Raw genomic sequence first — 21,840 nt, 5'->3', positions numbered from 1 at the left:
TGGGTTGGCTGGGTAGCCTAGTGGTTAGAGCGTTGGACTAGTAACCGGAAGGTTGCAAGTTCAAACCCCTGAGCTGACAAGGTACAAATCTGTCGTTCTGCCCCTGAATAGGCAGTTAACCCACTATTCCTAGGCCGTCATTGAAAATAAGAATTTGTAACTTGCCTAGTTAAATAAAGGTAAAATAGAAAATAAATTGGGGGAGAGCCAGATTGAATTTAGCCAGGACACCGGGGTTAACACCCCCGTTCTTACGATAAGTGCCATGGTATCTTTAGTGACCACAGAGTCGGGACACCCATTTAGCATCCTACCCGATAAACTGCACCCTACACAGGGTAGTGTCCCCATCACTTCACTGGGGCATTGGGAGATTAGTTTGCTTTTTTTTACCAGAGGAATCACAAAACATACCCTGCGTGGTGGCACGGAACAGCAGTACAAAAACAGTACAGCAGTAAAAACCAGCTAATCAGTTTAGAGTCACATTTACAATAGAAGTTATTGTTTTCTAATCCATTTTTAGATTAATAAATTCTGTTGCACGTTAAAGCGATAATTTTTTCAGAAATCGATAATGTTTCTTTATTTTGTTGCTGTGGTCACTTGCGCCTGTCCCCCTCATGTGAACACACTTGCCGCTTTGACTAGAGAGACAAATGGCGTACTAGGCGGGGAACTCTGCTTTATTCCGCTGGCTGTCTGAAAAGCGCTTAAGAGTAACTTACATTTGACTTGGATTTCAGAGTTTATTTTAAATAGCTCATATAGCTCTATATGTAAAATATTGATGATAGGAAGGAATGTCTAGATCTATTCATGTTTAATGGGCATAGCGAGTACTGTAGAGCCGTGTCTCTGGAGGCCAATGTGGTTAAGTGAGTGTTAGATCATGCATAATTGGAATGGATTTGCATGGGATTAGTAGCAACTCCATGACTGTGTACTTAGGGAAGGTGCCTAGCCTTATCGCTAGTGGTGATTATGTGTATGTATGTGATGTGTATGAAGTGGCCAGTGTACATAATCAATTAGCTAATTATCTGGTCGGACACATTCACTCGCCAAGCTCATAGGTCATACAGTGCCTTCAGAACGTATTCATACCCCTCAACTTATTACACATTTTGTAACTAAATAGTTTAAATTGATTAAATATATATTTTTTAATCTCATTTAGTATTCACACCCCTGACATGATAGAATCATCATTGGCAGCGATTAGAGCTTAGAGTCATTGTGGGTAAGTCTCTAAGAGCATTGCACACCTCGAGGGTACAATATTTGCACATTATTATTAAAACGATTTTTCAAGCTCTGTCAAGTTGGTTGTTGATCATTGCTAGACAGCCATTTTCAAGTCTTGCCATAGATTTTCAAGTAGATTTAAGTCAACACCAACCACTCAGAAACATATGTCGTCTTGGTACGCAACTCCAGTGTATATTTGGCATGGCTTTTTAGGTTATTGTCCTGCTGAAAGTAGATTTTTTTCTCCTAGTATCTGTTGGAACCAGGTTTTCCTCTGCTTGTGCTAAGCTCTGTTCCGTTTCCTTTTTATCCTAAAAAAAACTACCTCTGTAGTCCTTGCCGATGACAAGCATAGCCATAACATGCTTAAAAATAGGAGGTGTGATACTCAGTGATGTTGGATTTGCTCCGAACATAATGCTTTGTATCCAGAACAAAGTTAATTTCTTTGCCATGATTTTTGCAGTTTTACTTTAGTGCCTTATTGCAAACAGGATGCATGTTTTGGATTGTTTTTATTCTGTACAGGCTTCCTTCTTTTCACTCTGTCATTTGGGTTATTATTGTGGAGTAATTACAAAGTTGTTGATCCATTCTCAGGAGAAAGCTATCACAGCCATTAAACTCTAACTGTTTTAAAGTCACCATTGGCCTCATGGTGAAATTCCTGATCAGTTTTCTTCCTCTCCGGCAACTGAGTTAGGATGGACGCCTGTATCTTTGTATCGACTGGTTGTGTTGATGCACCTTCCAAAGTGTAATTAATAACTTCACCATGCTCCAAGGGATATACATTTATATTTTTACCCATCTGCCAATGGGTGCCCTTTGCGAGGCATTGGAAAACCTCCCTGGTCTTTGGGACTGAATGTCTGTTTGAAATTCACTGCTCGGCTGAGGGACCTTACATATAATTAATTGTATGTTTATGCTACAGAGAGGAGGTACTCATTCAATGTCAAACACTGTTTTTGTCCATGCAACTTATTGTGACTTTTTAAGCAAATGTATACTCCTGAACTTAATTACACTTTGACATTATGGGGTATTGTGTGTAGGCCAGTGACACAAAATCTCAATTGAATCAATTTCCAATTCCGGTTGTAACACAACAAAATGATAACGTTTCAAGGGTTGTGAATACTTTTTGAAGACACTTTAAATATTCATGAAGCTATCAGGGTTGAGATGCTGACTAAAAAGCTGCCTTGCATACATTATCATCATTAACAACATGTGCAGAGAGCAGATGCTATGAAATACATTGCCCAAATTAACAACCTGTGCATAGCCCGCGAGCCCATTCAATCCAGTCCTGGGGAGGTTTGAGTTCAAAACAAAAGATTGGGCAAATGTATTATTTTATTTACAAATAACTGACCTTTTGAAAAACAAATATGTCTGGAAAGAAATCTGGCGGCCCTCCACTGAATTTTGAAAACCCTGATGTGGTCCTCGAGCCAACATGATTTGCCACTTACACTACGAATGCATTATTACTTGTAGCTTGAATGGGAATGAGCATTGGATTCAATGGCAATACATCTTTGCCATCTTACCACTCTTTCTTACAGGAAATGTAGGATTTGTACATTCACATATTAATTTCCTTTTTTATCCAGGTTAGAAGTGCCCTTGATATCTATCGCTCACTGCTTTGAGAATAGAGGTAGTCCACAAGCGAACTAAACTGGCCTATACTACATCTCTGTAAGAGATATTCAGACAACTAGGCTAATGTCATCCAACAATAATAACCTACAAAGTGTAGGGGAGGTTTATTTCTTTGTTAATTCACCTTAGGACACGTGCCAACAAGGGCGCATCCAATTTGTTGCGATTATTTTCCTCCTTCCGGTCCGTTCCCAAAATAGCAAAATGTTGTTAAATATGAATAAAATGTGTCATAACTATTAAATAACATGCACAGAATTTGAAATATATGTTCACTCATATATCCCTTTCATACACTGACCAAATTCCCACTATTTTACCATGCCTACTGATATTTATAAAAGAAAGGGGTTCATACAAACATTTCCTTATGCTTGTGCTTTTGTCGGAACTAGAAGCACAAGCATTACGCTACACTCGCAATAACATCTACTAATCATGTGTATGTGACTAATAAAATGTGATTTGATATTTTTTATAGGTAACATACCTCATCTTCTGTCTGAAATTGGTAATAGAGAATGCCTTGTTAGCTTTGTGGCACAACAGATTCCAAATATCCTAATGTTATCTACATTCAACATATCGGCACGGTTTACATTTTTTTCTAATACGCTAACTAGCTAACACCACCATTCATTCTCTGTGAGAATGCTAATGCTAACTGACGATGGCTTCTGAGTATTATACAACGTGGAAACAAACATTTACATTTTTTTTGTAATATTTTTCCTTAACATAAAATGAACATATCTTTCAAATTCTGTTCACATAATTTAATAGTTTTGACAAATATAATTAACATTTAACAAAGTTTTACTTGTTTGCCAATCGGCCAGAAGGAGGAAAAGAATCACGTTCGATCAGGAACTGCATCAAGTGGGTGGGGCGTCAAAATCTGGATAGAAATGTATTTTAAATTATTGATTGTTGCGAACAGAATTTGATTCCACCCATAACTTCAACCCAAAGTGAGTCTGTCTGCAGTGTGACAGAGGCTTGAAGTGGTACCAATCATTTTGCCGGAGTGGCCTAGACTAGGTCCCTATAGGTCCTGGGAAAAATTCCAAATTAGTGCACTATAAAGGACACAACCTTAGTATCTGGTAGGGGAGTCTCATAGAATGATGTATGATTTGTATCTGATATGGTCAGACCCTTGAGAAGAGCATGTCGGTCTAGAACTTTCCTATTTCTTGATTAGCAGATAGGACACACAGATGCACACAAAATATCCTTGAGTGGGAGCAAAGTGCTGTCTACTGGATAGTGAGAGCTTGTTTTAGGGGGCTTACAGAAGAGCCCAGAGAGGGAAATAGACCGACAGCATGAGAGGACAAATTCTGGGAAGGGAGGAGGGGATTTGAAAGGGTAAGAGGTGTGTGTTTCTGGGGATGCAAGCAGACTGCTATTCCAGGCGTTAGGAGCGGTAACCCTGTCACTTCACATTACCGTCAGAGACAAGCTTCCTCTATGTGTGTGTGTGTTGGGGGTTGGATCAGCCACCATGACACTCCACATCACTGTTAAATTGAGCTCCTCGCGGCAATTTAGGAAGAGTTTGCTGACATATACACACACACCAGTATGGCTCTGTGGCTGTGGTCAGTTTAGTTATTGCACATCTATGGAAAGAAACCCTGTCAAAAGCAGCTCTTACAAGCCCACAGTGAGTCACATGATAAACAACAGGGTTACAGTAGCTGGGCTCCATAATGATTAGTAAAGGTTCGTCATTAATCCCATCATCATGTATTTCTCATTTATATGTTAATTCCTAGTTTCTTGAATACTGTCTGGGAGTAGCTAGGTTCCATAATGATTAGTAAAGGTTCATCATTAACCCCTTACTCTTGTATTTCTCATTTACATTTTAGTTCCCTAGTGGCTTGAATTGTTAAAAATATGCAGATTTCCATATTAATTTCAATTAGATTTATTGATTGCTTTGTTGTATAGCTTTTACTTTGTCTCATCAATGTCCTGTCGTTTGCTCCTTTTCTGTGGCGAGATGCAGGTTCTCTTGATAGGATTAAGGCTCCTAGGGGTCCGTCCCAATAGGCACCCTATTCCCTATAAATGCACTTCTTTTGACCAGAGTCCTATGGGCCCTGGTCAACGGTAGTGCACTATACATAGGGAACAGGGTGCCATTGGGGACTCAGCCCCGTTCTACTATACCTTTCTGCGCGGATTAAGACTTAGGGCTGAACAAAGTAAAGAAAATGTCAATAATAATTGACATGAAAATAAGATTGTTGGTGATTAGACAAGTTTGTTACGCATAATTGATCAGCGCTAATAATCCAGAAACATAAACACACAGCTGGAGTCTCTACCTCTTGATGGTTTGTGTTTGCTTCAATCACTGAACTGAAAAACTCCATCACTAATCAGGTAGATGTGGAAAACACACGGGTGGGAAAACACCAGGGACTCAGGCCTAACGACTATATATCTCTCTAGAAGTGATTCAATGCTAATAATAATGTTTGTTATGCTGCCAGTGTAAGTAGAGGGTGTGTTTTAATCATTTAGATGTTATGTTGGAGAATGTATTTATCATATTAACCCGCATGGTGCTGTAGTTAGGCAGGCTTGCAGGAGTGTGGCGTTTTGCTCGACTTAGCAACAGTTATTTTATTGTTATTTATTTAACCTTTATTTAACCAGGAAGGTTTGGGTTTCTCCAAGTGTTCTTGACTAATGTTGGATTGTGGACTGCATGACGGCGTAGTTTGTTCAAGCCCTTAGCTGTTCAAAATGTGCTAGTGAGTCAAATCATTTAGACTCACGATATCATTTGGTTCCTAGCACTGGAACGAGTCATGGATCTTGGCAGTGTATGTTGATATTCCCTGGGTCTGCCGAGGGGTGGCATCCTCAAGAGCATTCATCCCTTAGTGCCAGGCCAGCCTCTCACTGCCTGGTGAGATAGGACCTTGCACACTATAAAGAACACAGAGATTAGGAGTCTGTCTGGCTCATCTCTCTCCCTCCCTCTAATGTGATGTGTGTTTATCTGTTTCAGAGATGAGCTCAGAGAACCTGAGGACATGCTTCCAGATAGTCAACGCCTACATCTACCTGTCAGCTACTGACTTCCTACAGAACTATGCTGAGGGCCTGTGCAGATCCTTCTGTAATCTACTCAAAGATATCACCAACGAAGGACAAGTCCAAGTTCTGAAGGTTGTGTGTGTGTGTGTATGTGTGCTTGTGTGTCTGTGCTTGTGTCTGTGCTTGTGTGCCCACGCTTGCACCCTTTTGTACATTTGTTTTGACTTGGTTTTACTCTCCATTATCGATGCGCCGGCTTTAGAAATTTAATCATGGCTTCTCTGAGAATTGTATTTCTGGGAAAACTCCACCTCTAACGGTGCACGTTTTGGTTTTTGCCGTAGCACTACACAGCTGATTCGAATAATCAAAGCTTGATGAGGTGGTTAACTGAATCAGGTGTGTAGTGCTAGGGCAAAAACCCAGACGTGCACCCGGGGGGGCAGGACCGAGTTTGGGAAACCCTGCTCTAGAGGAAGACAGGGATTTGTGGTTCTTGTATCCATTCTGTGATCTCTGCATCCCTCTCTTCCCCAATACTATACAGTCTGGGGCTGGAGGGGAGCGGGTCGAGAGCTTCAAGTTCCTCACTGTCCACATCACTAAGGAATTAACGTGGTTCACACAACAACACAGTCTTGAACAAGGCACGACAGCGCCTCTTCACCCCTTAGGAGGCTGAAAAGATTTGGCATGGGCACTCAGATCCTCCAAAAAGTTCTACAGCTGCACAATTGAGACTATTTTTGACTGGCTGCATCATCGCTTGGTATGGCAACTGCTCGGCATCTGACCGCAAGGGGCTACAGAGGGTAGTGCGTATGGCCCAGTACATCACTGGGGCCAAGCTCCCTGCCATCCAAGTCCTCTATATCAGGCGGTGTCAGAGGAAGGCCCTAAAAATTGTCAGAGACACCAGTCACCCAATTTATAGACTGGCAAGCGGTACCGGATCACCAAGTCTGGAACCAACAGGACCCTGCACAGCTTCTTCCCCCAAGCCATAAGATAGTAAATAGTCAACCAATAGCTACTGGGACAATCTGCATCGACTCTTTTGATTCTTCACAGACTCTGCTGCTGCTGTCTATTATCTTGTTGCCTAGTCACTTTATCCCTGCCTATATGTACATATCAACTTCAATTACCTCGTTCCCCTGCACATAGACTCGGTACTGGTAGCCCGTGTATATAGCCAAGTTATCGTTACTCATTGTGTATTTATTCCTCACGTTATACTTTTTTCTATTTCTCTCTCTGCATTGTAGGGAAGGGCCCGTAAGTAAGCATTTTACTGTTAGTCTACACCTGTTGTTTACGAAGCATGTGAAAAATAACATTTGCTTTGATTTGGGGCAGTATGAGCCAAAAGTAGTGTATTGCACCAGTAACTGTGCAAGGTTTTGGGGCTATATCAGCAGTGAGAGTTAACGCTGTGCTCAAATTCACACTAAAAACAACAAGCACCATGTTACTTGAACAAAGCAATTAGGTGACTCTAATTGTCCTGCCCAGTATAAGGTCACTCTAACTGTACTGCCCAGTAGGATGCAAATGTTGTTTCACTCTGGACACAGCCTGTACATAAAACTAATAGTTCAAATGAACATTGTACAGTAATGAGAGACCAATGCTGGTTTAATCTAGCTGTGGATGAGGACTATGTTTGGTTTCCTCTTGATATCTCGGTGGGCCAAAGACTACATATTTTACAAAGAAGCAAACAAATGAGCTCTATCTACATATTTTCTTCCCCCCAGCCTGTGTGTACAGTATGTCCATCAGTGTAACAGGGCAGTGAGGGGAAAAACCTCTCCCTGTACCAGGAGTCAGCCTTCTGCTGTTAACATTTTATTTGATTAAATCAAAGAGAGAATAACAAGGCTGTGTGCTCTTTTAATACTGCATTGCTTTAGTGTTTCACCCCGATAGCTAACTCTCTCCATACTTATCTCCGCTTTCTCGCTCTTCCTTTCTTTTGTTTCCCTCCTTTTCCTCTCCATATTTGCTTCCATCCATCCATTTTAGAATGTAATGGTGCCAAACATATGGAAACCATGATACATGTGTTTGATTCCATTTATTCCAATCTGTTCCAGTCATTACCATGAGCCCGTCTTCTGCTTTAAAATCCCACCAGATGCCACTGGTCTCCATGTATACTGAACAAAAATGTAAATGCAACATGCAACAATTTCAAAGATTTGACTGAGTTACAGTTCATTTAAGGAAATCAGTTAATTGAAATAAATTCATTTGGCCCTCATCTGGGGATTTCACATGACTGGGCAGGGGAGCAGCCATGGGTGGGCCTGGGCGGGCATAGGCCCAACCAGTTGTCAGCCAGGCCCAGCCAATCAGAATGAGATTTTCCCCCACAAAAGGGATTTATTATAGACAGAAATAATGTGCAGCACCCCCTCAGATGATCTCGCAGGTGAAGAAGCTGGATGTGAAGGTCCTGGGCTGGCGTGGTTACACGTGGTCTGCGGTTGTGAGGCCGGTTGGACGTACTGTCAAATTCTCTAAAACAACGTTGTTGGTGGCTTATGGTAGTGAAATGAACATTTCATTCTCTGGTGGTGATTCCTGCAGTCATGCCAATTGCACGCTCCCTTAAAACTTTAGACATCTGTAGCATTGTGTTGTGACAAAACTGCACATTTTAAAGTGGCATTTTATTGGCCGCAGCACAAGGTGCACCTGTGTAAGGACCGTGCTGTTTAATCAGCTTCTTGATATGCCACACCTGTCAAGTGGATGGATTATCTTGGCAATGTGAAATGCTCACTAACAGGAATGTAAACAAATTTGTGCACAAAATGTGAGCGAAATAAGCTTTTTGTGCGTATGGAAAATTTCTGGCCTCTTAGCTCATGAAACATTGGACCAACACTTTACATGTTGCATTTATATTTTTGTTCAGTATATACTTGGTCATCTGGTTTCTAAAGTGATTGATGTGGTGTTCATAGCGGCATTGGCTTGTTCAGTGGGTTTGGGAGGCTGACGGGAATTTGATGAGAGGGGAAGACTAGAGGGAAGAAGAGAGAGTATGAGAAGGATTAGGAGTGAAATGAGGTAGAGATGTGTACAGACTTTGGCCAGCACTGTCGATTTGTGAGGAGAGTAAGAGGGAAGGAGGGAGTGAGAGGAGGAGAAGGGTGGTGGGCTCTGAAGGACAAAGTTGTGAGTGTCTGTGTTTTTTCTGTGGGGAAAGTGTCAGCCACTTGCCTCCCTGTTGAAGAGGATGACTGAGGAAAAGCAGCTCAAGTCTGCGATGCCAGTGTGAGAGACAGAGAGAGAGAGGCAGAGGCCAGGCACTGTGCTGCTGTGTCCCGCTGGCCCCTGAGAGAGAGGGAGAAAGCAATAGAAAGAGATGGGGAGAGGAAGTGAAAGAGAGGGAACAGAGAAGTGGGGGAGACAGAAAGAGTAAAAGAGAGAAAGTCGGGGAGATGGAGAGAGTAAGAAAGATGCATCAGTCTCGGTGTCAGATTACAGCCACCTTTTTGAATCCACTGCCATCTTGGATCTAGAGTGTGGAACCAGACAATCCTTTTATTCAGAAGAAGGCTCACATCTCTCTCCTACCTCAGTTTGTTGCATTTAATTGAGTGTGTGGAATAGTTCAAGCACTATAACAAGCCATTACACAGTGTATAAAACACTGCTCTTTCCATGACATATTGACCATGTGATTCCAGATTAAACCTATGATCTCTTATTGATGTCACTTGTTAAATCCATTTCAATTAGTGTAGTTGATTAAAGACGGATTCTTAAGCCTTGAGACAATTGTGACATGGATTGTGTTTGTGTGCCATGGGCAAGACAAAATATTGAAGTGCCTTTGAACGTGGTATGGTAGCCACTGCTGGGTTTTTTGTGCTCAACAGTTTCCCGTTTGAATCAAGAATGGTACACCACTGTGGAACGCCAGCATCCCTGTGGAGCGCTTTCGACACCTTGTAGAGTCCATGCCCCGACAAATTGAGGCTGTTCTGAGGGCAAAAGGTGGTGCAACTCAATATTAGGAAGGTGTTCGTAATGTTTTGTACACTCAGCGTATATTTACCTTGAAGAGCTGTGATGTCTGGGTGTCTGAGTGGGAAAATAAACACTTTTCCAATGTTCACATGCACACTAATACATGTGTGAAATAAGACAAATATAAGCACAAATTATTATTACACATATACACACCAGTGGAGTCTCCTCAGAGGAGGATGGGGAGGACCAAAATAGTGAATATATTCACGTCACCAAATCATTTATTAAAACACACTGTTTTTGCAATGAAGGTCTACAGTACCCTCAACAGCACTCTGTTGGGTAGCACCATGGTGTAGCAGGAGGACAGCTAGTTTCCATCCTCCACTTGGTACAAAACCATTGGTCTCCCTCCTTTCCATAGACTTACACATTGACAACTTCTGGAGGACATCCTCCAACCTATCAGAGCTCCTGCAGCCTGAACTGACATGTTGTCTACCCAATCAAAGGATCAGAATGAGTATAGTACTCAAAGCATAAGCTAAAGCTAGCTAGCACTGCTGTGCATAAAATATGGTGAGTAGTTGACTCAGAAAGACAATAGTTGAACAGAGAGAGAGCAAGAGAGAGAGCGAACTAGCTATATTCACTTCCTTAGCTAGCGAATGCAGCTAGCTTTTTATGGCTATCCAACACTGGAACTTTTCCAAGTCAAGTTTAGCTTTCAGTTTTAGTAATTTGCCACTGTCCCTGCAGGTATAACTAACTGGTCATCTGCTTGCATGCTCACTGTACGCTGTACTGCGGGTTTACTAATGCATTAGTTCTAGTAGCGATGTTGACTATGACATTAGCTAATTTGGTGACAACGATGTAGGCTGTGTGTAGCGGTTAGCGGGTAAGATATAAAGGTTTTGCTTGGAAAGTGTTTTTTTTTGCCTGGTCACAGACAGCTGATGTGTTGTGCACTGAATTCCACAAGTGAAGGTAAAAGGAGGAGAGTACGTCGATGCGAGAAGGAATTAACGGGCAAAGCGATCATGCTGTTTGTATGTGGCTGCTATGAAAGGGAACTGTGTTTGCGTGTGATCGGGTGTATTCATTATGCCGATTATGTTGAATAACTTTTCTTAAACGGAAGCAAATGGAATGAACATACCTGAATTGGTCCAATAGAAACTCTCTTTTGCAACTGTTGGACTAATGATTACACCCTAGATCAGCTAGCTGCAGGCAAGAGTGTGCAAGGCATTGTTGAATGTGTCACTATCTTGATTACTCATCCTTCTCTCAACCTCTGTATGGGAAACTTTCATTCATAGCCTAGATTGTATTTTTTATTTATTTTACCTTTATTTAACTAGGCAAGTCAGTTAAGAACAAATTCTTATTTTCAATGACGGCCTAGGAACAGTGGGTTAACTGCCTGTTCAGTGGGTTAACTGCCTGTTCAGGGGCAGAACGACAGATTTGTACTTTGTCAGCTCGGGGATTTGAACTTGCAACTTTCCGGTTACTAGTCCAACGCTCTAACCACTAGGCTACCCTGTAGCAGCCTTATAATGGGTTTAGGAAAAAGAAGTGTCATGTAGTAACTTAACTTAACTATCGATGTTACATTAAGCTGAGTGAATGGAATATGAGTGACAGTCATCCAATATTCTGTCATAGAAATAAGGCCATGCTAATATTTGAATTTTATTTTTTATCTTAAACGCACCGACCGCCACTGACACACCATTTCTGAGGAAGGGTAGGGTAGCTACAGGAAGTGACTCTTAGTGACGCTAATTAACTTGTTACTCCTCCAGTGCGGTTGTCGATAGCAACAGAGCAGAGGTGACGCCACTCGCTGCTAATTGACACACAAATTGATGAACAGAGATGCTGCTGTGTTTTTCTCAGCTAATGAGGGGAACTGAGGCAACTGATTGAGGTCAGAGATGTATATTTATAAATATGTCTAAATATACGGCTCTGGTTGAAGTGTTTTTTTTTCTTCTCATCCTGTTGTTAGTAGTTGTCGGTGCTGTTTTTGCCTCTAGATCATTCTATAGGTTAACTAGTTGATCCTGTCGTGCTGTTAACTTTCTACTGACATCACGTCTACGGAGCACTATTGTCTACTACAGAAACTGAGTTGATGTGCAGCATGTCTGTATTGTACCAAAAGTTGCACATTCAGTGCCTTTTCGGTGAAGTCATCTCGTGTACATTGTTTAAAAGTTGACAGTAGTCTCGATAATAGCGTTTACTGTAGCCTTGGTAATAGCTTTTAATATGATGTTACTCCTAAAAAGTTGATAGTTGAGACCAGAACGGGTCGACAAACATTATTCCAGATATTTTTCCATATTGGAATATAATGTAGAAACACTCTACGTTCTTCTTAGTGAAGCATCATCCATCTCTTCTGCTTATCTTCCACTTTCCATGGGTTTGGAGTTGAATATTATGTCTATTAATGTATTTTTAATAATGTTTCGCCTTTCTATGCTTTTTAGTAATAGACTTGACCTTTACCATTCCAATATACAGGAGCCTATACTTTTTTTAGAGGTCTTGCTCACCCTCCAAAGTGCCGCATGCATTCATTCAATTCATTTCCTTGGAAAAGCTCTCAGCCGCTCAGCCGTTACCACGTTGACAACCTACATCGTCATTCATTAGCTTAAATGTTTAAAAAGTCAGCTTGCTAACTGTCATTTCTCCTACTTCAAACGCAATGAGGGAACTTTAAAATGGCGTGGATATTTTTTAGCATGGGATATTTTTTTCATTATGATTTTTATATGCCTCCCTCATTGTCTGTCTGGCATGTTTTGTTCTGACAACATGAAAAAAATGATGTTATTGTTAGAAGTTAAGCTCCCCTGGAAAATACTAGGAAAGAGCATTATTATGCTGGCCATGCAGGATCCATATTGGAATTCCATTACCTGGTTGTGTGTGAATTTGTGTTGTGTGTTTGTGTAATCTCACGTGGAAAGATTCTGCGTGTAAACCGAAATAAATCTATCAGGACTGAATTAGTGATGGGGGAAAAGTCTATTGTTAAATATCTCAATATTATTTTGGCTGATATTATATTAATTATTGACTCTTTGTTTTTTGTTTTTTCTTCTTCTAGGTAGCGTTAGTTAGCGCTAGTCAGTTGTACCTGACCAAAACGCCGGTATTTTTAATCCTGTAGTTTATTCTCCATTTATTTTAAAATAGTGAGCCCAACATGTTTTCAGCACTTTTATTTCCATAACTGAGAAACTCATTTTCTCATCTCTCTGCACCAGATAAACAGCGATTGTACAAAACATTAGGAACACTTTTATTAATATTGAGTTGCACCACCTTTTGCCTTCATAACAGCCTCAATTCATCTGGGCATGGACTCTACAAGGTGTCAAGCATTCCACAGGGATGCTGGCCCATATTGACTCCAATGTTCCCAGTTGTGTTAAAACCTGTTGTGACTCGGGGGCAGTATTTTCATTTTTGGAAGAAAAAAACATTCCCGTAGTAAACGGGATATTTTGTCAGGACAAGATGCTAGAATATGCATATAATTGACAGCTTAGGATAGAAAACACTCTAACGTTTCCAAAACTGTAAAAATATTTTCTGTGAGTATAGCATAACTGATGTTGCAGGCGAAAGCCTGAGAAAAATCCAATCCGGAAGTGCCCCATGTTTTGAAAGCACTGCTTTCCAATGAGTCCGTATTGAGCAGTGGATGGGCTATCAACCAGATTACGCTTTCTCTGTATTCCCGAAGGTGTCTACAGCATTGTGACGTAGTTTTACGCATTTATGTTGAAGAATAGCCGCAGGCATTGTGCAAGTGGTCACCTGATGCCCCCAGAGAGATTCTCCCGTAAAATACAGAGATAGCCATTACTCCAATCGGTCCTACTGAAAAACTAATTGTCCTGATGGATATATTATCGAATAGCTATTTGAAAAACACCTTGAGGATTGATTATAAACAACGTTTGCCATGTTTCTATCGATATTATGGAGCTAATTTTGAATATTTTTCGCCGTTTTTGTGACTGCAATTTCCGGGCGATTTCTCAGCCAAACGTGAAGAACAAACGGAGCTATTTCGCCTCCAAAAATAATATTTAGGGAAAAATGAACATTTGCTATCTAACTGGGAGTCTCGTGAGTGAAAACATCCGAAGCTCATCAAAGGTAAACGATTTAATTTGATTGCTTTTCTGATTTCCGTGACCAAGTTACCTGCTGCTAGCTGGACAAAATGCTATGCTAGGCTATCGATAAACTTACACATGCTTGTCTAGCTTTGGCTGTAAAGCATATTTTGAAAATCTGAGATGACAGGGTGATTAACAAAAGGCTAAGCTGTGTCTCAATATATTTCATTTGTGATTTTCATGAATAGGAATATTTTCTAGGGATATTTATGTCCGTTGCGTTATGCTAATTAGTGTCAGGCGATGATTACGCTCCCGAATGCGGGATGGGGAGTCAGTAGAGGTTGGATGGATGTCTTTTGGGTGGTGGACCATTCTTGAAACACACAGGAAACTGTTGAGTGAAAAACCAGCAGCGCTGCAGTTCTTGACACTCAAACCAGTGCATCCACTGCCATACCCAGTTAAGAGGTACTTCAATCTTGACTTGTCCATTCAATGGCACACACACACAGTGGCATACATGTACAATCCATGTCTCAAAACATAAAAATCCTTCTTTAACCTGTCTCCTCCCCTTCATCTACACTGATTTGAAGTGGATCTAACAAGTGACATCAATAAGGGATCATAGCTTTCACCTGGATTCACCTGGTCAGTATACATGGAAAGAGCAAGTGTTCATAATGGAACCAACACTTTACATGTTGAGTTTATATTTTTGTTCAGTGTGTATGTATGTACACTGAACAATAATATAAACACAACATGTAAAGTGTTGGTTTCATGAGCTGAAATAAAAAATCCCAGAAATGTTCCATAAACACAAAAAGCATATTTCTCTAAAATGTTGGGCGCAAATCTGTTTACATCCTGTGAGTGAGCATTTCTCCTTTGCCAAGATAATCCATCCCCCTGACAGGTGTGGCATATCAAAAAGCTGATTATACCTCTTCTGGATAGGACCCTTCATCTCAATTTCAGCCAAAAAATGACATACCCAAATCGAACTACCTGTAGCTCCGGACCTGAAGCAAGAATATGCATCTTATTGATACTATTTGAAAATAAGCACTTTGAAGTTTGTGTAGATGTGGAATATAATGTAGAAGAATATAACACAGTAGATCTGGTAAAAGTTCAATCAAACAAAAAAAGTGTTTTCTACATATATATTTTTTCTTCTTTGAAATGCAAAAGACAGGCCATTGAGATAGGATGCTGGGGATAATGTAGATGTTGTTCACAACAGGGCAACACGAGAAAGTGAGAGCTACATAATATTTAGTATGAAGTGTCCCTCACGAGTTTCCCCAAATATACCCAAGTGGCCGAATTGGTACATTTTCAAGTACATAACCATAGAGAACATAAATTCTATGGTTATCAAAAAGTAAGTTTACACACCCAGGAAAATAATAATAAATAATGAATCATTAGCTTCCCTACATAAAAGGTACTAAAATGAGATGTAACGAGAACACTGATCCAATGCCTCCCAACACACAAGTGAACTATTTAAGATAAGGGTAAGTTAGCAGCCAACACTGATCTAATGTCATAAGTACACACACCACAAACCACACACAAAGTGAATACTTTTTGAAATGTACAATTAGAGTTTTTACAATACCCACAGTCCTCTACACAAGATTGTGCTGCTTATGCCAAGTCCCATAGCAGTCTCTTTTTGCTGTGAAGCAGAGAGTAACAGCACAAGTAGTGTAGGTGATGGGATATTTCTTGTGGCAAAGAATACAACGACTCCTCCCCGCTGTACTCTTTTGGCCCTGAGGCACGTTCAGGTCTGCAGTTACGTAATTTGGCAGGTGAACACCACTGGTGGCAGGAGTAGAGGGGACAGAAGGCGCTGCCTTCTATATATATATATATATATATATATATATATATATATATATATATATATATATATATATATATATATATATATTGTGTGTGTGTGTGTGTGTGTGTGTGTGTGTGTATATAACAATGTAGAATATATGTGTATGTATATTCTACAGTGTAGAATGTATGTGTATTATATATATATTATACACACATACATATACACACACACACATACTCATTGTAGAATATATATATTCTACAATGTGGTGTGTGTATGTGTATAATATATATATTTATTTATATAGATATAATATATATATGTATATTTATTAATATTTATTTATTTATATATAAAGATATATATATATATATTATACACACACACACACACACACACACAGTTGAAGTCGGAAGTTTACATACACTTAGGTTGGAGTCATTAAAACTTGTTTTTCAACCAATCCACAAATGTCTTGTAACCTTTCTGTCGAAGGTGTTCTGCTAGCGACCCGCCTCGACAACATTGTGTGAAATTGCAGAGCGCCAAATTCAAAATATAGAAATAGTCATCTACATCTCAAGACATCAGTCAGGAAGTTAAAGCTTGGTCGCAAATGGGTCTTCCGAATGGACAATGACCCCAAGCATACTTCAAAAGTTGTGGCACACTGGCTTAAGGACAACAAAGTCAAGGTATTGGAGTGGCCATCACAATGCTCCGGCCGTCAATCCTATAGAAAATGTGTGGGCAGAACTGAAAAATCGTGTGGGAGCAAGGAGGCCGACAAACCTTACTCAGTTACACCAGCTCTGTCAGGAGGAATGGGCCAAAATTCACCCAACTTATTGTGGGAAGCTTGTGGAAGGCTACCCAAAACGTTTGACCCAAGTTAAACAATTTAAAGGCAATGCTACCAAATACTAATTGAGTGTATGTAAACGTCTGACCCACTGGGAAAGTGATGAAAGAAATTAAAGCTGAAATCATTCTCTCTACTATTATTCTGTCATTTCACATTCTTAAAATAAAGTGGTGATCCTAACTGACCTAAGACGGGGGATTTTTACTCTGATTAAATGTCAGGAATTGTGAATAACTGAGTTTAAATTTATTTGGCTAAGGTGTATGTAAACTTCCGACTTCAACTGTATGTATATATTGTAAAGCAGCGCCAAAATGCAGGTGTTTCAGCCTAGCTACTTTCTGGGTTAGTGGGGCAAGTCAGCAGAAAATACGGAGTGTTTTGCTCAGTGTTCTGTAACTCATGGGGAATACACTACCATTCAAAAGTTTGGGGTCACTTGGAAATGTCCTTGTTTTTGAAAGAACATTTTAAAAAATTGTCCATTTAAAATAACTTAAATGACTATGATTTTTAATGGAGTCTCTACATAGGCATGGAGAGGCCCATTATCAGCTACATTATCAGCATTGCGTTACAATGGCACGTTGTGTTAGCTAATCCAAGTTTATAATTTTAAAAGGCTAATTGATCATTGGGAAACCATTTTACAATTATGATAGCACAGCTGAAAACTGTGGTTCTGGTTAAACGTTAGCCAGTTTGCTTGACTGCTGCTGGGTTGATCCGAGCGTTCTGACCTTACTCCTCCGCCAGAGCATCTAATGTGGGCTCCGAAACGCTCTGAATTTACAAATGGACAATCTGACAACGAGTTTACGAAAGCCCAGAGTGCACTCTGAGAACATAGTATAAACCAGCTTTTAGTCTTTGTTTTTTTAGTACATGGCCTCACGTGAATATGAATCGAGCCGGTAGGTCACATATTATAAGTGCAACAATGCAGGCTACATGTGAAGGTTCATAAAGGAAACGACCTGGGATACACCATTCTCAAACGTGCACATGAGCGGTTTCCTGTGACAGTGATGAAAAATATCTGTTAGAAACTAAGAAAGAGAGGGAGATCTAAAGATGCATCATCTAGCATGGGTTACTTGCATGACTAGAATTATGCCTTTGGCTGCTGGGCAATAAAATTATGTTGATTTGAAATCCAATAGAATATGAGAAGAATGTTGGTTTCAATGGCATATAAAGTGTTTAGAAAATAATTTCAAAGTTACTTTGAAACGAGGTAAGACATGCTTCATAAAATTACAGAAGTCCATGTTTTAAACAATTAAGTTTATGGTTAAATAGTGTCAGAATGTTGACCGCCGCAGCTCAGATTCAATGTGGGTGTTATGCTGTGCGCACTCTCGGGTGACCATTTGATCTGAACTAACCTTGCCTCTAGTATGTCGACAGAATCAAGCCTTTAGACATGGTTAATTATCCTTCATTATATTTATCAAACATGACTGGTGTTTAGCCCATATTTATGTAATTAAAGTTTGGCTCCATTTTCTGGTGCCTCATGTCAGCATTGGTTTGGACGTGAGGCTTTTTGACTTGTCTCAGACGAAAACCAGCGTTAATGTCGAGCCCTGGCTGAAATTTTCCATTAAGTTGTTTTGTATCGTGGTGTCAAATGTTTGAAGTTGAAAGATCAAACGAAGTGAAATGTTGAAAAGTATTAGAGGGAGAGGCTATCGAAATAGTACAATTCTGAGAATATGTTAAACTGTGGAGAGGTCAGGGGTTATGTCCTGATTGTGTCTTTGATCATGGTGCTGTGGGCAGAGGAGAGGAGTCTTTAGATCAGATGCCCTGCTATTCATGTCATAACACACACACACACACACACACAACAAACACATACTTACACACAAACTCATTCATATCGTTTATCCACTATCCTATGTTAACTAGGGCTGGGAATTGCCAGGGACCTCAAAATATGATATTATCATGATACTTATGTGCTGATTCGATGTGTATTGTGATTCTCACAATTTTATGTGTTGCGATTCGATATACCAATTTTATTGCAATTTGATGGTCGAGAATGTATTCATACCCTTTATTCCACATTTTTGTTCCAGCCTGAATTCAGAATGAATGAAATGTATGTTTTTTTCCCTCACCCATCTACACTCAAATGTTTTGAAAATGAAATACAGATATCTCATTTACTTAAGTATTCACACCCCTGAGTCAATACATGTTAGAATCGCTTTTGAAAGCAATAACAGTGGTGATTATTTCTGGGTAAGAATGGTACTCTGTAATGTGTTGTACTGGATTAGCCTGAAACCTAACACTTTGTATTCAGGATAAAAAGTTAATTTCTTTGCCAACATTTTTGCTGTCTTACTTTAGTGCCTAGTTGCAAACAGGATGCATGTTTTGGAATATTTTCATTCTGTACATGCTTCCTTTTCACTCTGTCAGTTAGGTAGTATTGTTTAGGAAATACAATGTTTAGACATCAACAGATTTCTCCTATCACAGTCATTCAGTTTTGTAACTGTTTTAAAGTCACCATTGGCCTCATGGTGAAATCCCTGAGCAGTTTCCTTCCTCTCCGGCAACTGAATTAGAAAGGATGCCTGTATTTCTAGTGACTAGGTGTGTTAATACACCATACAAGGTGTAATTAATAACTTCACCATGCTCAAAAGGATATTTAATGTCTGGTATTTTTTTTTTTTTTACCATCTACCAATAGGTGCCCTTCTTTGAGAGGCATTGGAAAACCTCCCTGTTCTTTGTGGTTGAATCTGTTTTTTGAAATTCACTGCTCGACTGAGGGGACCTTACAGATCATTGTATGTGTGGGATACAGAGATGAGGTAGTCATTCAAAAATCATGGCAAACACTATTATTGCACGCAAAGTAAGTCCATGCAACTTATTATGTGACTTTAGCAAATGTTTACTCCTGCACTTATTTAGGTTAACCATAACAAAGGGGTTGAATACTTCACCTTACCGTGAGATGCTTACTTACAAGTCCTTAACCAACAATGCAGTTCAAGAAAGGGTTGAGAAAATAAGTACATTCAAGTAAAAGTAGTAAAATAAAAAGAAAAAGTAACACAGCTATATACGTGACTCACCACCTGGATTCGGTCTTATGTAGCAAAATTTGAAATTGTGTTTTTTACATTGGATAAAAGTAGAGACTCAGAGCTACCAAATGCTATATCATACACTGCATTTGAGGAAAGTAATGCTGCTTTGAAAGTTGGTCAACTTGTAAACTCACTTTTGAGAAAATGGCCTTTGAATGTTTTGGTATCTCGTGAAGAGCTCTTCTTTGTCTACACCCACTTCGAATTGTTCACACCCTCTAAAGCTTTAGTCCCACTGATCTTGTTTTGCTCTCGGAGTGCACACTTGACACTCTGGCCAATTATTTGTTTACCTATGGATAACGTGAAAACAGCCTAACCAGCTCTGCTGTCAACAATTTCATTACGCTTTTTTTCACTGACACCGGCCATATTCAACGGGTGTTGTACACACGTCATGTAACGTTAGCTAACGAGCCAGCCAGTTAATGTTAGCCAGTTAAACAACAATGAACAGTGCTAACAATGCCACAGTGCTGGTACCTAATCAACCAGGTTCAATGTTAGCTAGCTAACATTAGGCTCTATCTAGAAAAGCAAATGGTTCTGTGATATGAATAATGTCAGCTAGGGAGCCAGCCAGCTAACATTAGCTAGCTAACAGTACACTTTAGCTTAAGACACATTGCTAGCTAGCTAGGTAAACAATGAACATAGCTAGGTAAACAAAGCGTAAGTTCACACATGTCACTTAACGTTAGCTAACGAGCCAGCCAGCTAACAACCAACTAACAATACACTTTAGCTTAAGACAGGTAAACAATGAACCTAGCTAGGTAAACAAAGTTTAAGATCACACACGTCACTTAACGTTAGCTAACGAGCCAGCCAGCTAACGTTAGCTAATTAAACAACAATGAACACAGTGTCAAATCATGTTACTACCCTGCATGAATACGTTTCTGGGATACGAATAATGTCAGCTAGGGAGCCAGCCAGCTAACGTTAGCTAGCAGTACTCTTTAGCTTAAAATGAAACCACTTTGTCAAAATTAGAAATGTGTAATATCTGAAAATGTAGCTAACTATCTTAACTGCATACATCATGGATGTGTCTTCCTGTCAGGAATGCCATACCATGGTTGGCCTTAGTTTGAAGATGTAATTCAGAGACCGGTGTTTTCTCCATCTCTTTAGCTATTATACTCTAATTCCACTGATTTCAAAACTTGATTTTCCAGAAAGTGGAAAGCAACACTTATGCAGTTCCACTACACAATACATTTAAAAAAAGCTGCGTTCAACCAGATTACCAACACAGACTGACGAGCTCAAATAGACAGACACCTTCAATATGGCAGACCAATCCAAACTCCTCTCTCGGCATGTCCAGCCCACTCATTATCACAGCCAATCATGGCTAATGAGAAGGTTGAGTTATTTTTCTGTGGTTTAACCAACAAGGCTCGTAATATAACAATTGCATTTGTATTTACATACGGCATACAAGTTTGTTATAAAGGCACAGGAATGTCCGACAAGGCATTTCTGCCCAAAAACACATTTTGATTTACGTTCAAATGGTTCTCATGTGAAGTCGTGACTTGCGACATACGCTTAGTATCCTGAATCGGGTCACATATACAGGGTGTACCGGTACCGAGTCAATGTGAGGGGGTACAGGTTAGTCGAGTTATTGTGTAGGGGTAAAGTGACTATGCATAGATAATAAACAGCAAGTAGCAGCAGTGTAAAAAACAAAAGGGGGGGGGGGGGGTGTCAATGTAAATTGTCCATTAGATTAATTTTTCAGCATTCTTATAGAGTAGAAGCTATTAAGAGTAGAAGCTGTTAAGGAGCATTTTTGTCTTAAACTTGGAGATCCAGTACTACTTGCCCATGCGGTAGTAGAGAGAACAGTCTATGAATTGGGTG

At 39.9% G+C, this 21,840-nt stretch overlaps 1 protein-coding gene across 2 annotated transcripts in view; it reads left to right on the top strand.

The window, feature by feature from the left end:
- Nucleotides 1–21,840, top strand: part of LOC139411170 (importin 11) — a 231,111-nt gene that overhangs the window by 128,654 nt on the left and 80,617 nt on the right. For both annotated transcript variants that reach the window (XM_071157083.1, XM_071157082.1), the window contains exon 23: nt 5,957–6,117. In XM_071157083.1, coding sequence (XP_071013184.1) covers nt 5,957–6,117 — 161 coding nt within the window. The remainder of the gene's footprint in view (nt 1–5,956; nt 6,118–21,840) is intronic.

Source organism: Oncorhynchus clarkii, chromosome 6 (genome assembly GCF_045791955.1).
Source record: "Oncorhynchus clarkii lewisi isolate Uvic-CL-2024 chromosome 6, UVic_Ocla_1.0, whole genome shotgun sequence".
Lineage (NCBI taxonomy): Eukaryota > Metazoa > Chordata > Actinopteri > Salmoniformes > Salmonidae > Oncorhynchus > Oncorhynchus clarkii.
The sequence above is the reverse complement of the archived record's forward strand: the minus strand, read 5'-3'. Positions and strand labels throughout refer to the sequence as shown.